This window comes from Aotus nancymaae, unplaced genomic scaffold (assembly GCF_030222135.1).
Source record: "Aotus nancymaae isolate 86718 unplaced genomic scaffold, 86718_ANA_hifiasm-v0.15.2.pri h1tg000011l, whole genome shotgun sequence".
Classification (NCBI taxonomy): Eukaryota; Metazoa; Chordata; class Mammalia; order Primates; family Aotidae; genus Aotus; species Aotus nancymaae.
In genome coordinates this window covers 75,106,334-75,121,309 of record NW_026988422.1, presented here as the reverse complement: position 1 = coordinate 75,121,309, position 14,976 = coordinate 75,106,334, and the positions used below count along the sequence as shown (strand labels likewise).

The following is a 14,976-nucleotide window of genomic DNA, read 5'->3' as shown; positions in this document are numbered from 1 at the left end:
TCAAATTATTCTGTTTAATCTTTGATTTAATGTTTAACAGGGGGACTTTTTATATGCTCTTACCTGAGTTATGTTAGTTTTGAATTGCTAGAACATGTCAATTTTAACAGTGGTTGTGATATTATTTAGATAGTTTATACTACTGTCTGAATTATTTTTAAAATCTTGGTACAATTTGTGTAAAACAACATAACACTTGCTACTTGCCAGTCCTCTAGGAACTTGTTTCCTCACTCTGAATAGACTAGTGGTAGCTGTCCATTATCTTTTACCTTGATTATAGTTGTTTGAACCACATTTAAATTCCAAAATAGATATTATTGGTTTAAAAGCTTCAACTTGACAAAATATTATTAACAGTCTATGTGAAATCCTCAAATTATATATGAATTTTCAAAGATTGATATCAGCCCCTTGATTTACTTCTTAATATATATTTTTACCTAAAATGGTAATAAAAATGTTGTTTTGCTTATCATCTATTATTTGGAAAAGAGCTTGAATTCAAGAATACATATAACCAGCATACTTTTGAAAACAATTAAGCCTATGAAGTCAATTCAGTTAAAGTTTTCCTATATCATTAAGCCTCAACTTAATGGTATGGATGGAATAGGATGGTATGAATGGAATAGGAAATTTACATGAGATGATTTTCATGATAACTTTTGTGGTGATTCCTTTTGGTTGAGATTCCAGTTAGAAGAATAATTCTGGAAAGGTTCTTGTTGGTCATCTGCTCCCTATGGCTTATCTGGTAGCCTTAGAAGGAACCATAATGGGGTAGCCAAAGGTAAACTCAAGGTCTCCACCCCTGTATCACTGAAAGTGCTCTAATGTTGTCTGTTTTATATACTGGGGTTATTTGTAAGATTTCATTTGAAAGGAAGGTTCTTTAGACCAAGAAAGAAAAGGAAAAAGGTTTAAACTAATGACCTGCTCCAATCTCTTAGAAACTGAATCTCAGAGAAGTTAACTCCAAGGTAAAAGAATTTGTTAGTGCTAGAGGTAAGGTGAGAATTCAAGTTTTTTATTCCTTGTCTTCATAAAAATATAATTATTGTGATGTCTTACATTGCATATTACATTTGCATAATACTATGTATTCATTCACATATAGTATTACTTAAAGTTACATAAGTGATGGGTACTATGAAATTACTATCGATCAAGAATGACTGTTTATTAGATTTTAATTGAGATCACAGTTTATTTCATGTAAAGGGTACTTTAAAATGCACATTCCTTACCAATCTAATTTAAATCATGATTAACCTCAGTTTAACTGATCTTTACAAAAATGTTTTTGAGTGGTTGGGATCAGTTTTAAGTTGAGCTCCAAGATTTATTGAATAGAAAAGAACACTAATAACTGTTTTGGGGGAAATGATTTTGTAATATTTCACCTTGAATTTTTGAATTAAATTGAACCTTATAAACTAGTCTTGAGAATGACTAAACAGATTAAATGTTTTAGCATTTAAATGTCAAATAGAGAAATCAAACTGACTTTTGGAAAAAAGAAAGATGTTTAATTCAAAATATGTAAACCAAACTTCCAAATTTCTTCCATTAATAAGAGTAACTGTCTGAACTCAGTTATTATTACTGTGTCAAGTTAAATGATTATACTTACTGTTCCTTTATAGGTTTGGATAAGTGAAGACAGTAATAACATTGAAGCAGTGAACCAGTGGAAAGAGACAGTAATAAATCCAGAAAAGGTTGTTATCAAGTGGCACAAATTAAATCCATCTTGAAGACTTCACACATTAATTTGGTGAAGAACTTGACATTCTTTTAGAAGACTTATGATTTCAATTTACTACCAATGAGAAGAGACAAATCAATACATTTGTCAATTTATGGGGGCTATAATTACAGTATGTAATGTATCTGATAGAAAATTTGATAAGAAAATGTAATGAATTTTTTTTTTATCAGATATCCAAAGTAAAGGAAATGTTTTAAAACTGCAACAAGAGACACAGACAGTAAAATCAAAGGACAGTATTATTAGGACTACTAAATAAATTATAAAGTCTGAGAATATCAACCATAGATAGTTCTTTCTATATTATGTTTTTGCTTTTGTATTTTAAGCTTTACTTAGATATTGAAAACCTGGTATATCAAGTCTCCGTTAGTACTATTGACATTTAGAAGACTTTACCATCATTTCAGTGCTAGGCATTATTGATTAGGCCTTGGCTCCACTGTTTACCTCTTGCTATATATTTTCGCTTGGTAAAAGTGAATTGAACCATTTCAATTATTTCCTATATTTGAAGAAAGTTTGTACCCTGTGTTTTATAATTTTTTACCCATATAATATCACATTATCACTTTGTAAGCTACTTATCTCCAAGAAACTTGAGAAATAGAAAACTACATTTTGGCAGGAATAAATGAAAACACCAGAAGGTTGAAGTTTAATTGGAAACCCAGAATATACATACTTTGCTGTTTTCTTCCCCCAAATATTTTACTATTTGTTCCATTTAGAGTTAAAATAATAGTATCATCCATATGGTCCATCCTAATTCGCAGAATTAAATGAGCTTAAATAGCAAATTCAGTCTTTCATGATAATCACTTCTTTGTTTTTAGTTTCCCATGTTTTTTCTTAACTATACCTGATTATACTGTGTAACAAATATTTTCTATTACAGTTTTCTTTCCAGTACTTATTAGAATTCAGTATTTGGAAATAATTTCACCTTTATTGACCATAGAGCTGTGGCCAAAAAGAACAGCTTTTTGGAGAGACTAATGACATTATAACTGATTTTAGAAAATCTCACTTTATTGATTATGATTTCAATTTGCTACCAATGAGAAGAGACAAATCAATACATTTGTCAATTTATGGGGGCTGTAATTACAGTATATAATGTATCTGATAGAAAAATTGATAAGAAAATGTAATAGATTTTACTAATTTTGCTATAAGTAGAGTAAGTGCTTTGTGTTCTCAATCTTCCTTTTTTTCTCCCCATTCTTTCTTTATCCCACACATGCAGAGATAGATGGTGATATTTGAGGCCAGGAGTATACCTTGCTATAACCTAAGCATGTCTTCTTTATTCCAGCCCCTATATTCCATATATATCATTAACATTTTCCCTAATAAACATTTAATTCTGTTTTCCCTAGGTGGTGTCTCCTCAAGCTACAAAATGTCCATATTTTATATCCCTTTTGCTTCTACTGCCTTGATTTTATGGTACCAGTACTCTCTGCCACTGAACATTTTGAAATGTTTTTGTTTTAGATTTGTAGAAAATGGCATGTAGGTCAATGCTCACATGGACTTTTAAGATTAATCACCTTGTGTGATAATATTTTGAATCTATGACAAATAACTTTTAAAATTTGTGTGATAATATTTTGAATCTGAGACAAACAACTTTAAAATTTTGTTTTTAAAAATATACTTTTTTTAAAGAGCAGTTTTAGGTTAACAGAAAAATTGAGAGGAAGATAGAGATTTCCTTTCTTCCCCCACAAAGCCCTCAACAGCCTCCCACACTATCAGTATCCTGCACCACAATGGTACATTTGTTACGATCGATGAACCTGCTCTGAAACATCATTATCCAAAGTTCATGGTTTACATTAGGGTTCCCTGTTGGTGTTATACATTCTATAGGTTTTGACAAGTGTATGATGATATGTATCCATCATTATAATATCGTTTCACTGCCCCAAATATCCTCTGCAAATGCAACTATTGTAATGGGTACCAAAGAAGTAAATCTGTTTACTGGCTTTTAGATAATAAATAACAGGCTTTATTGTTTATTTTAAAAGCAACAGTTTTATTTTAGCATGTTTCCATATTCTATTAATGCTTTCAATTTCCAAATTTAATATATGTAGTTATGTATTTAACTCAATTTTTAATCATTTTATCTAATTTTCTATATTCTTACAATATGTGTATGATGTATAATTTATGGGAAAGCTATGATTTCTGTTTCTTAGAATCCTAGGTAAATAAAACAATAAAAAGAAAACCTTTTCATTTAAAAGACCTTTCAGGTGGAGAAGTATTGATACAACTAAGATCCTATATATATATATATATATATTTTTTTTTTTTGAAATGAAGTCTTGCTCTGTCGCCAGGCTGAAGTGCAGTGGCGCAATCTCGGCTCACAGCAACCTCCACCTCCCAGGTTCAAGTGATTCTCCTGCCTCAACCTCCTGAGTAGCTGGAACTACAGGTGCACGCCACCATGCTGGCTAATTTTTTGTATTTTAGTAGAGACAGGGGTTTCACCATCTTGGCCAGAATGCTCTCTATCTACTGATCTTGTGATCTGCCTGCCTCAGGCTCCCAAAGTGCTGGGATTGCAGGTGTCGGCCACTGCGCCTGGCCATGATCCTAAATGTTTTAATTAGTGTTTACTTAAGCCTTTTTCAGGTGAGGAGATACTGAATACAGCTAATACATTGGTTGTTTCCTTGAAGCTTTATGTGGAGCTATAAATAGAAATACAGTCTTCTGCTAATAGGTGCTCATATTATGAGAAAAACATTAGGAGCTGGTAATAAAAAATGAGATTCTATGCCAAAATCACTTCTCTTTGTATTTGCCTAGGCGTTTCTTGACCTTTACTCACTTACAGCATGGAAAAGGAAATCATAGTGATGCTGCGTGACCAAAGGAAACCATGGAAGGGTTTACACTGATGGCTGACAGCTTGCACAGTGTTCATTCCTAACAGTGTATTTACTTGTAAGCTTTCAGATCAACACAAATAGCTGCAGCCCGGGTTAGAATATAATATTACTATTTGGCTTTCATTTAGTTTTGCATGATTTTTAAAAACAGAACTCCTAGAGAAATGGCCTCAGAAGTATATCAGTTTCATCTCTTACCAGACCGTTAAGAAGAAACCAGTGGGATTTTGAACAAGTTATATAATTGTGGTCTGAAAAGAAGTTAAACTGAAGATCTATTTGAATATAGTTAAACAAATTTCTCTGATACTAATGTACTCAATAGCTAGGTGGAAACTATATTTCCTAGTAAAATTTTCCATTTTTGTTTATCAAATATTTGCTTATGAAGAATTTCAGAAATTTGCAATAAATGTCAGCTTTTGAGTAATTGATATTTCCTTTCTGCATTTGGTTGGGTGTAATGAGGAAAGTACCTGACAAAATGTCTGAGGGCACTTTCTAATGTTGTCTTGGTCCATAAGGTATAATTTTTATTCAAAGTTTCAAGTGTTTGCAGTTTTGGCTAAAACATTGAGTTGAAAGAATTATGAAAAGTGGGCCCATGTGACGTACCATGTTTATTTTGAAATATAGATTTTAGATTTAGAAAGATAATAAAAGAGTTAATGGAGCCTCCTAACTTGGATTTTATTTTGTAGGTAAAGAATTATAGGAAGATGAATGTGGCCTACAGTTTTAGTGATCTCCTAGTGGATTTTTTTTTTCTTTTTAAATTTTTAATCTATAAAAAATGTGATCTCTAAAAACAATTACAATAATAATTATATTAAACTGTAGGACTCTGATAATGGTAGTAGATGTCTAGAAAGTAAATTCTGTATGTCTTCTCAAAGGATAGAAACCTATCTGATTCTATGCCAAAGTAAATCACCGAATGAGAATATGACTTTTAAATGGTGGTGATGTTTATTCAGTATTGATTTTCATATTCTATGCTGTGGGATTTGTTTCTTGGTCACCATTCTTTTTTTTTTTTGGAGAAGGAGTCTCGCTCTGTCACCCAGGCTGGAGTGCAGTGGCATGATCTTGGCTCACTACAACCTCTGCCTCCCAAGTTCAAGTGATTCCCATGCCTCAGCCTCCTGAGTAGCTGGGATTATAAGCACCCGCTACCATGCCCAGCTAATTTTTTTGGTTTTTTATTTTTTAGTAAAGACAGGACTTCGCTGTGTTTGCCAGGCTGGTCTTGAACTCCTGACCTCAGATGATCCACTCACCTCCCAAAGAGTTGGGATTACAGGCATGAATCACTGCACCAGCCTGGGTCACCATTCTTTAGTTTCTTGAGGCAGTAGGATGGTGAAAATTTCTGTCCTTCATGGTAGGATAATATTTATTTTAGCAGAAATAAATTTGGTTGACTGTGGTTTAAAATTGTCTTTTAATTTCTGAGACTTTCATCTTTCTTGATTATATAATGTATGAAGTTGATCTTGAAACAACTACATTTTTTAATGAGCCATTTTATATGATATATTCAATAACTAAATGCAAAAAAATCTAGTACTTCACACAAAGAACTGTGCTGTGTGCTTTTAGGGATACAAGAATGAATAAGCCATCATTGTTTACACAGATTTTATACTTAGGTAGGTAAATGAAACAATATAAAGAAAGATTCTAGTGGAAAGCAGGATTTGAGGTATGATCGAAATGCTTTAGGGGCTCAAATAAAGAATTTAATGCAGCTGAAGGAAGTAGGAAAGGTTTGGTAGTTCCCTGACCTGAAATGCACAAAACCAAGCACTGCTGCACTGACTCTGCCTCCCTAGCCGTCCTATTTCATTTGTGTTGTCAGCTGACTGACCGTGAAAAACAGTTTATACTTTCTTTCATTCTCTTCTAACCTTTTACCCACCTGCTGCTTTCTTTGCTCTTAGCAGCTCTTATGTCATGATTTGCAAAGAAAATGTCAGCTTTTCCTTAAACTTCCTACTGCCATATCCACAAACTTGTTTTTACTCAAATCCATCCTTTCCCTATTATGTTAGAAAGCCATCCTTCCTTGTGACTTCTGAATCCAGTCCCCTCTGCTTTCTCTGGGATTTCATTCCATTTGTTAGGCCCATTCTCTCCTATTTTTGAGCCATTCCCACTCTACTGGATTCTTAGTTTCATCTTTCAAGTCTCTGGTGTGTGGCTGTCTCAAAATTGGTTGGTGATGTGTTTGGTGGAAAGAATGCTACAGATACAATTTTGGGGATTAGGTTTTTGTATCGATGAAGGAACCTATGTAAACTGCAATGAACTTAATGTTTATGTCCCCCCAAAATTCATATGTTGAAATGCTAACCCCCAAGGTGATAGTATTAGGAGATGAGACATTTGGGAAATGATTAGGTCATTAATTAGGGCATTAAGGGATTAGTGCCCTTATAAAAAAGACCCCAGTGAAATCCCTTGCCCTTTCTACCAGCTAAGGTTACAATGAACAGATGACTTTCTATGAGGAAGCAAGCCTTTACCCAAAACCAAATCTCCCGGCATCTTGATACTAGACTTCCCAACCTCCAGGACTGTGAGGAATAACTATTCATTGTAAGTTACCCAGTTTATGGTATTTTGTTGTATCAGTTTGAACGGACTAAGAACATTACATAAAGCAGGAACCAATGCAGCATGCTCCCCATAAAGGTGTCTTCCCAGGTCCCCAAAGTTTTCCTGAAGTCGGACTGCTATGGATGAGTATGCACAGCCGGTGAATATTCTCCTGGGCACCAGAAGCTCTTTCTCATTCTCACAGGAGTTTTTATTCTTTCCTCACTTTCCTTCTTCCATCTGACTATTCCCAAGCATAGCCTTCATGTCTGCTTGCTCAACAAGTGTTAGTAACTGGTAGTCTACAATCCCAACAAATTCTTAATTATTAGAATTTAAGTGTAACTAAATGAATAGCAAGGTTGGCTTCTCAGTATAGCATCTGTTAGGTCACCTCTCTCTGTGGTTTCTTTCTTTAAAAAAAAAGAGGTCTAGGAAGACCTCCTCTCCTGTTGTAGATCCTGCCTTATCTGTTCTCCTCTTTGTATAATTTCTAACTGCTCTGTCCTTAGTCTGTTCTCTTCAATCTTCCTTCCTCACCACTCCACCAAAGTTCATGTTAAAGTCTTAATAAACACTTTTCAGCTATTTTTTCCCCTTTATTACTCATAAACTTTAACAATAGCTCTCTTTCTCGTGCTATCTCTCTCCTTGAAACCATCTCTTTCTCTAGCTTTCATGTCATTATGCTTTGCTTATTATTTTAATCACCTTCTTAGTATGTTCTTTTCTTTCTTCTCTATTTGGCTCATCTTCATGAACCTGACTTTAAAAAGTAGAAGTTCTTTAGGACTCAGTACTAGGCCATCTTTTCTTCTCATTCCACACTGTTTTCCTGGGCAACCTCATCTATTTCCATGGCTTGAAATACTATCTACTATCTAAAGGTTGTCAAATTTACATCTCTACCCAAATCTTGGTAATGTGGGCATCTTTTCTTGAACGTGTTCTAAATCAAACTTATGGCTAATGTGGGCATCTTTTCTTGAACGTGTTCTAAGTCAAACTTTTGATTTCCCGTTCCTACCACAAATGTGGTCTTCACTTTTCCCCATCTGAGTAAAAGGCACTATCATCCACCTAGCTGGTCATCCCAAGTAGTGATAGTAGCTTTCCTATTCATTGAGTTAATTACACTGAAATTCTAATAATTATTCAGGAATTTGTTGGAATCAGTATTCTACCAGTTACACATGTAAATGAAAAAGCTATTTCTTTTCTGTATTCTGGATGTGCTGGGTAGGGAGAAAATTAAGAAAAGCTGTTTCTCTATTCTTACAATGCTTCTGACACCAAATGTGTGGGCTTTTCCCACCAAGCAATTCTTTAATTCCTTGTGGACACCAACTGGGAGTCATATAATTTAACGTAATTCTGACACTAACTACCCAGAGTTAGCACAAACCCCACACGTTAAGGGCTCAGTTCCACAAGACTGCCCCCACTTCCTATGCCAACCATAAGTGGCGGGTTCCCAGGCTGCGCACAACTTTGGTCTGACTTGACTACAAATTGGAGCTTCTCATGATACCTCTTCAGGTTTGATAATTTGCTAAAATTACAGAACTCAGGGAAGCACTTTATATACACATATCAGTTTTTTTATAAAGGATTCAAGTCAGGAACAGCGAAATGGAAGAGATGCACAGGGCAAGCCAGTGGGGAGGGAGGTGGAACTTCCCTGCCCGTGTGGGGAGTGCACCCTTGCAGGCTCTTCAATGTGTTTACCAACACATAAGCCCTCTGAACTTCAGTTAGGATTTTTATGAAGATGTCATTACATAGGATGATTGATTAAACCATTGGCCATTGGTGTTTGAACTCAATCTCTACCCACTCTTTCCTCCCTAGAGGTTGAGGGTGTTTGGGAGATGTACCTGAAAGTTCCAATCCTCTAACTAAATTTTTGTTTTCCTGGCAACAAACCCCCATTCTTAGTGGCTTTCCAAAAGTCACCTCATTAACATAAACTCCAGTATGGTTGAAAGGGGCTTGTTATGAATGACACAAGATGCTACTTTCATCTTCATCACTGATGCTATTTCAGGAGCCAGGGACAAAAACCAAATATAAGAAAAGTTGCCTCATCACACTTTTTGCTTAGGAAATTCCAAGGGTTTTAGGTGCGTCGATGGTATAGTGGTGAGCATAGCTGCCTCCCAGGGGTTTTAGGAGCTCTGTGCCAGGAGTCGACAACAAAGACCACATCTATATTTTTCTTATGTCAATATCACACCTTGGAACTCTCTCTTATCTCCCATACTCAATCACCCTGTTCAGAAATCTATATATCCTAAATAGATCTTGAATGCACCCACTTCTCCATCTCCACTGCAACTTCTCTAATCAAAGGCAATATCATCTCCCACCTGTAGTATTGTACTTTCCTTATAATCTGATTGTCACACCTTGGTTCTCATTGTCCTTAATATGAAGCCCAAAATCCTTAACACAGTCTACAAGGCCCTTGTTGGGGATGACAAACTTTTCCTCTACCCTCTTACATGCAATGAGTGGGGGCCTGTGAATCAAACTAACAAATGACAGGTTAACAGGAGAAAACACACAATTTTTATTAATGCTTATATGCATGAGTATTCACAGAAAAGTGAAACTAAAACAGGTAGTTAGAATAGGAGTTTATAGAAAAGCAAAACTAAAAGAGGTAATTAGACTAGGAGTTTGTAAACCTTTTTAATAAAGGAAAGGAGGTTTGGACTTTAAGAGATAAATTGTGGGGAAGTGACTAGGAAACATATGGGGGAACTAATGAAGGATAAGGATTATTTTAGTTAGGTCTGTTTGTGCAAACTCATCTCAGTGTTGACTCTCCATCTCCAGTGATTAAGTCACTCCTGTTCCTGGTCCAGGGAGTATGGAGAACACCTTCACAAAGCATAATTTATGCCCTGCTTTTAGGCAGTTAAGGGGAGGGCAAAGAACTCTTCCTGCATCTATTGATTCTCACTTGCCTTCAGCTCAAAATCTTTATGCCAAAGTGGCACACTTTGAGGTGACATATCCTGATCCTCTTTAGCCTGTTGTGTTGTAAGGAATAATTATGTTACTTAAAATGAGTTGGGTTTTTTTTTTTTTTTTATGATGATCAGTCAGATGTGGACATGTAATAACATGGACGGGCATATAAAAATGAGAGAGATTTATTATACTGGCAGGTCCTAGAATGGGAAGGCATGGCATGTCATGCAGGGGGCACATGGGAGGAACTCCCAGAGAGTGAGCTCAACTAATCAGGTGGGGATCGGAGAGAGGGTCGGGGGAAGGACCTGTGGACAAGGGCCTTTGTTGGTGGCCAGGGTACAGTATATAAGCAAAAATCATGAGAGTGTTTCCTCGGAGTGTTTGAATGTTACTAGGTCATAATCCGAATAGCAAAAGGGAACTCGTGGCAGGGACCAGCCTTACCACACTAGTGCACCTGATTGGCCAGACAGAGTGTTCATAGCCTGTTTGTGGGAATGGGAATGTTGAGGCATCAAGAAAATGGGCAGTTTTAAAAATTACAATGTCCCTATATAAACTGAGCTCTGCCTTCCATTACAGCCTTATTTTGAACAATTCACCTCTTTAATTTCACTGATCTGTTTTCAATTCTTGGAAGACAGACAATACACGCCTAGCTTCCTCTGAATCTTCACACGTGCTGTTTTATCAATGTAGAATAGTTTCTCTCTTCACACTTACCTTTGCTAAATTCTATTTTTTTAAGGTGCCAGCTTAAATATTTGTTCCTCAGAAAAATCTCCTGACTTTTCAAGCAATATTAGATCTTATTTTCATATACTTTATACTTTTTCTTTATAGGTTTTATCAGAATTATGGTTAAATAGTTACTTACTTAGCTGTCTCTCCTACACTATAATTTCCATGAAAGCAGGGTTTCATTTATTGCTGCATTCCTGAATCTAGTACAGTATCTGGTCTATAAGAGGTACATAGTCAATATTTGTTCATTTATGCATTTAACTGATATGCAATGTTTTGAGTGTTAGGGATTTAACAGTGAACAAACAAAAAATGAATGAACATATAGAGTCAGGTTTTATGACTCAGTAAAGTGATAGTTAAGGCCAGTATCTTCTTGTTGAGAGAGATAATGCTGTATAATACATTATTACAATATTTACTTAAAAAATTCATTGGTATATTTCTTAATCATAGAGAAGAGAAATATAATAGTTTCATATCTACCTCATACTATCAAGCTTACAGAAAGCTTCTGAAATTCTAAAGTGTTCATAACACATAATGCTGAATTTAGTAGATTGCTGAGATGTCTATCAGATTTTGCTTCATCATTACATGGTAGCAGCTTAATGCATATCATTCCTAAGAACAAAAAATATATTAATTTATTTAAAACATTTTTTTGCAGGGAATGAGTTAAATTTGATTTCTATATAAAGTAGGAACAATACTTAGATTGTGTCCAGCTTTGAAATTTTCTTATAAGATGTAACTAACATATTTAAGTGATCCTAAATAAAATAAACAAGTAGTGTAGTTATTATCTACTGGCCTAAACAGGATTCATAAGACTTATGTAGGAAAGAAGACTAGTATAGAAGATTGGTTAGATGATAGTTCTGCTCCTGGAGGGATAGAATGAGAATTTTGGAGACCCCCTACTGACATAATTTAGGAAATAAGTTTAGGGAAGAGGCTGTAAGAGAAGCAAACCTAATTCCGTGTACGTTCCAATACTAGGGACAATTTCCTCTTTCTCTCTTTATCCAGGAAGGACAGATAATAGGTCTGTAGATAAAGAAGGTGAAAAGGATTTCTGAGTAATGTTTTCTTAATTTATAATGAAAAAGAACCCTGGGAAGAACAGATAGACAGCCAGACAGAGGCCTTTAAGATTAAGGGAAGTTTATGGAGAACAGTTAAGGATAAAAAAGTAGGAAGGTAAGGGTGCAGTCGTACAGTGACCCTATATGCTTCCTAATACTATATGCTTTTTCTTTTTACATAAGATGACTTGTCATAATTCAGATTTCCTACAGAGGAATGTATACAAAATTATTATATTGCCCCTTCCTCTTCTCCTTTCCTATATCCTTTTCTTCTGCCCTCCTTCCTTTCCCCTCTCTCCAATCCCTGCAAAACTCCTGCTCAATTTTTTGCTTTCCTGATTAAAAATCTGAAAACTAGTCTGATCTATGGTAATAAAAACCACTAGCTCTTGTGCCTGGAAAAGACCCTAAGAGTCCCCTACTGTAAATGCCCAGGTAACTAGAACATAGTAATATTTATTTTCAAGAAATATTTATTGGGCAGCTACTTTATGCCACTCATTTCAGATGCCAGGAATACAACACTAAGCAAAATAGACAAAACAAAACAAAAAAACCTGCTGCCCTTATAGAACTTATATTTTAGTGAATACATCAGAATATACAGAATACTTTCAACTAAAATTTGATGAGTTTCGTGCAATGAATGAACAAATAGAAAATCAGAAAGTCTGTTCCTGGTCTTTTCTTCTATATGACTGTTCTATATGCCAGTCGTCATCACTGAATCTCTTTCTGTCTTCAAATGCGCATGTTAATAATGTACCTGCATTATTATCCAGGTTTTTTTTTTTCCAAAAAAAGATACTTTTTAAAAAAATCTTTTAGTTTCAGAGGTCTATGTGTTATTTTTAGTAAATTATATGTTGCAGGTGTTGGATGTAGAGATTATTTCATCACCCAGGTAATAAGCATGGTACCTGATAGGTAATTTTTTGATCCTTGACCTGCTCCCACCCTCCACCCTCAAGTAGGCCCTGGTGTCTGTTGTTCTCTTCTTTGTGGTCATGTGTACTTGATGTTTAGCTCCTACTTATAAGTGAGAACATACATTATTTGATTTTCTGTTCCTGCATTAGTTTGCTTAGATAGGATGGGACCTCCAGCTCCATCTATGTTGCTGCAAAAGACATGATCTTGTTCTTTTTTGTGGCTGTATTGTATTCCATGGTGTATATGTACCACATTCTCTTTATCTAATCTACCATTGATGGGAATCTAGGTTGATTTCATGCCTTTGCCATTGTGAATAGTGCTGTGATGAATGTTAAGTGTGCATGTGTCTTTATGGTAAAACAATTTATATTCCTTTGGGTAGAGACACAATAATGGGATTGCTGAGTTGAATGGTAGTTCTGTATTAAGTTCTTTGAGAAATCACCAACCTGCTTTCCACAGTGGCCGAATTAATTTACATTCCCACCAGGAGTATGTAAGTATTCCTTTTTCTCTCCAACTTTGCCAGCAACTGTTATTTTTGACTTTTTTAACACTAGCCATTCTGACTGGTGTGAAATGGTGTCTAATTGTGGTTTTGATTTGCGTTTCTCTAATAATTAGTGATGTTCAGCATTTTTTCATAGGCTTATTGGCCAAATGTATGTCATCTTTTGAATAGTGTCTGTTCGTATCCTTTTCCCCTCCAAAAAAGGTATATTTAAAGATATTATTTTCCTTGAGCTACTTTTTTTTTTTTTCTTGAGACAGGGTCTCACTCTGTCACCCAGTCTGGAGTGCAGTGGTGTGATCATAGCTCACTGCAGCCTTGACTTTTTGGGTTCAAGCAATCCTCCCACGTCGGCCACTCAAATAGCTGGAACTACAGGCATGTGCCACCATGCCTAGCTCATTTTTAAATTTTATCTAGAGGTGAGATTTCAATGTGTTGTCCAGGCTGGTCTTGAATTCCTGAGGTAAAGTGATCCTCCTGCCCTCGGCCTCCCAAAGTGTTGGGAGTACAGGTGTGAGCCACTGCACTGGCCTGAGCTACTCTTTAAGCGAAAACAGTAAATGTGTATATGTCAAGTCAAGTGATCATTTAATTGAAGAAAACTACCTCAGAATTCCTAACCTGGGGTTGTAGTGTGATTGTATAAGAATAATCCCCTTGCAAATCTATTTTTATCTGGGTTACTTGTGTGTTTGGGTTTTCCTGGCTTTGAAGATGGTAGAGATGAGGTTGATTTTTTAAATGTTTCTTTGTTTTTATTGGCTTTGGACAAAAACAGATATAGATATCTTTATACTATGGGAGACTACTTTTAGAGTATCTGGGAAGGCCAAATATAATATTCTCAATTTTCTGCATTTGCTGCTTTTCTGGTGTGTGTGTGTTTGTGTGTGTGCTTGTGTGTGTGTATGTTTTATATTTATACTCCTCAGTGTAGTTACATAGGCTAATCCTTTTCTATCTTTTTTATTTTTGAGATGGAGTCTTGCTCTGTCACCAGGCTGGAACACAGTGGCGCAGTCTCGGCTCACTGCAATCTCCGCCTCCTGGGTTCAAGTGATTCTTCCACCTCAGCCTCCTGAGTAGCTGGGACTACAGGTGCGTACCAAATACCTGGCTAATTTTTGTATTTTTAGTAGAGACGGGGTTTCACCACGTTGGCCAGGATGGTCTCAATCTCTTGACCTTGTGATCCATCCTCCTCGGCCTCCCAAAGTGCTAGGATTACAGGTGTGAGCCACTGCACCTGGCCCCTTTTCTGTCTTTTAAGGCTGGAGGAGAAAAGAAGGAAAAGTAAAAGGGATCAAAAGCATTTTCTCAAAATGTTAAAACTAGGTTGTTCATTATCTAAATACAGTTTCTTCTCTGGCACATTGAAGTTTTTTTCTTAAAACATTTTATTCTTTCTTTCTTTAAAGA

General features: G+C 35.7%; 2 protein-coding genes across 8 annotated transcripts in view; both read left to right on the top strand.

The window, feature by feature from the left end:
* The window catches only part of TC2N (tandem C2 domains, nuclear), a 65,262-nt gene extending 61,790 nt beyond the window's left edge, over nt 1-3,472 (top strand). For all 5 annotated transcript variants that reach the window (XM_012453128.3, XM_064375162.1, XM_064375160.1 and 2 more), the window contains one exon: nt 1,650-3,472. In XM_012453128.3, the coding sequence (XP_012308551.1) occupies nt 1,650-1,760 (111 nt within the window). In that variant the 3' untranslated portion in view covers nt 1,761-3,472. The remainder of the gene's footprint in view (nt 1-1,649) is intronic.
* Nucleotides 3,473-8,471: 4,999 nt separating this feature from the next.
* CATSPERB (cation channel sperm associated auxiliary subunit beta) overlaps nt 8,472-14,976 on the top strand; it is a 191,023-nt gene continuing 184,518 nt past the window's right edge. For all 3 annotated transcript variants that reach the window (XM_064375157.1, XM_064375158.1, XM_064375159.1), the window contains exon 1: nt 8,472-14,655. The gene's annotated coding sequence lies outside the window, so the exon portion shown is untranslated. The remainder of the gene's footprint in view (nt 14,656-14,976) is intronic.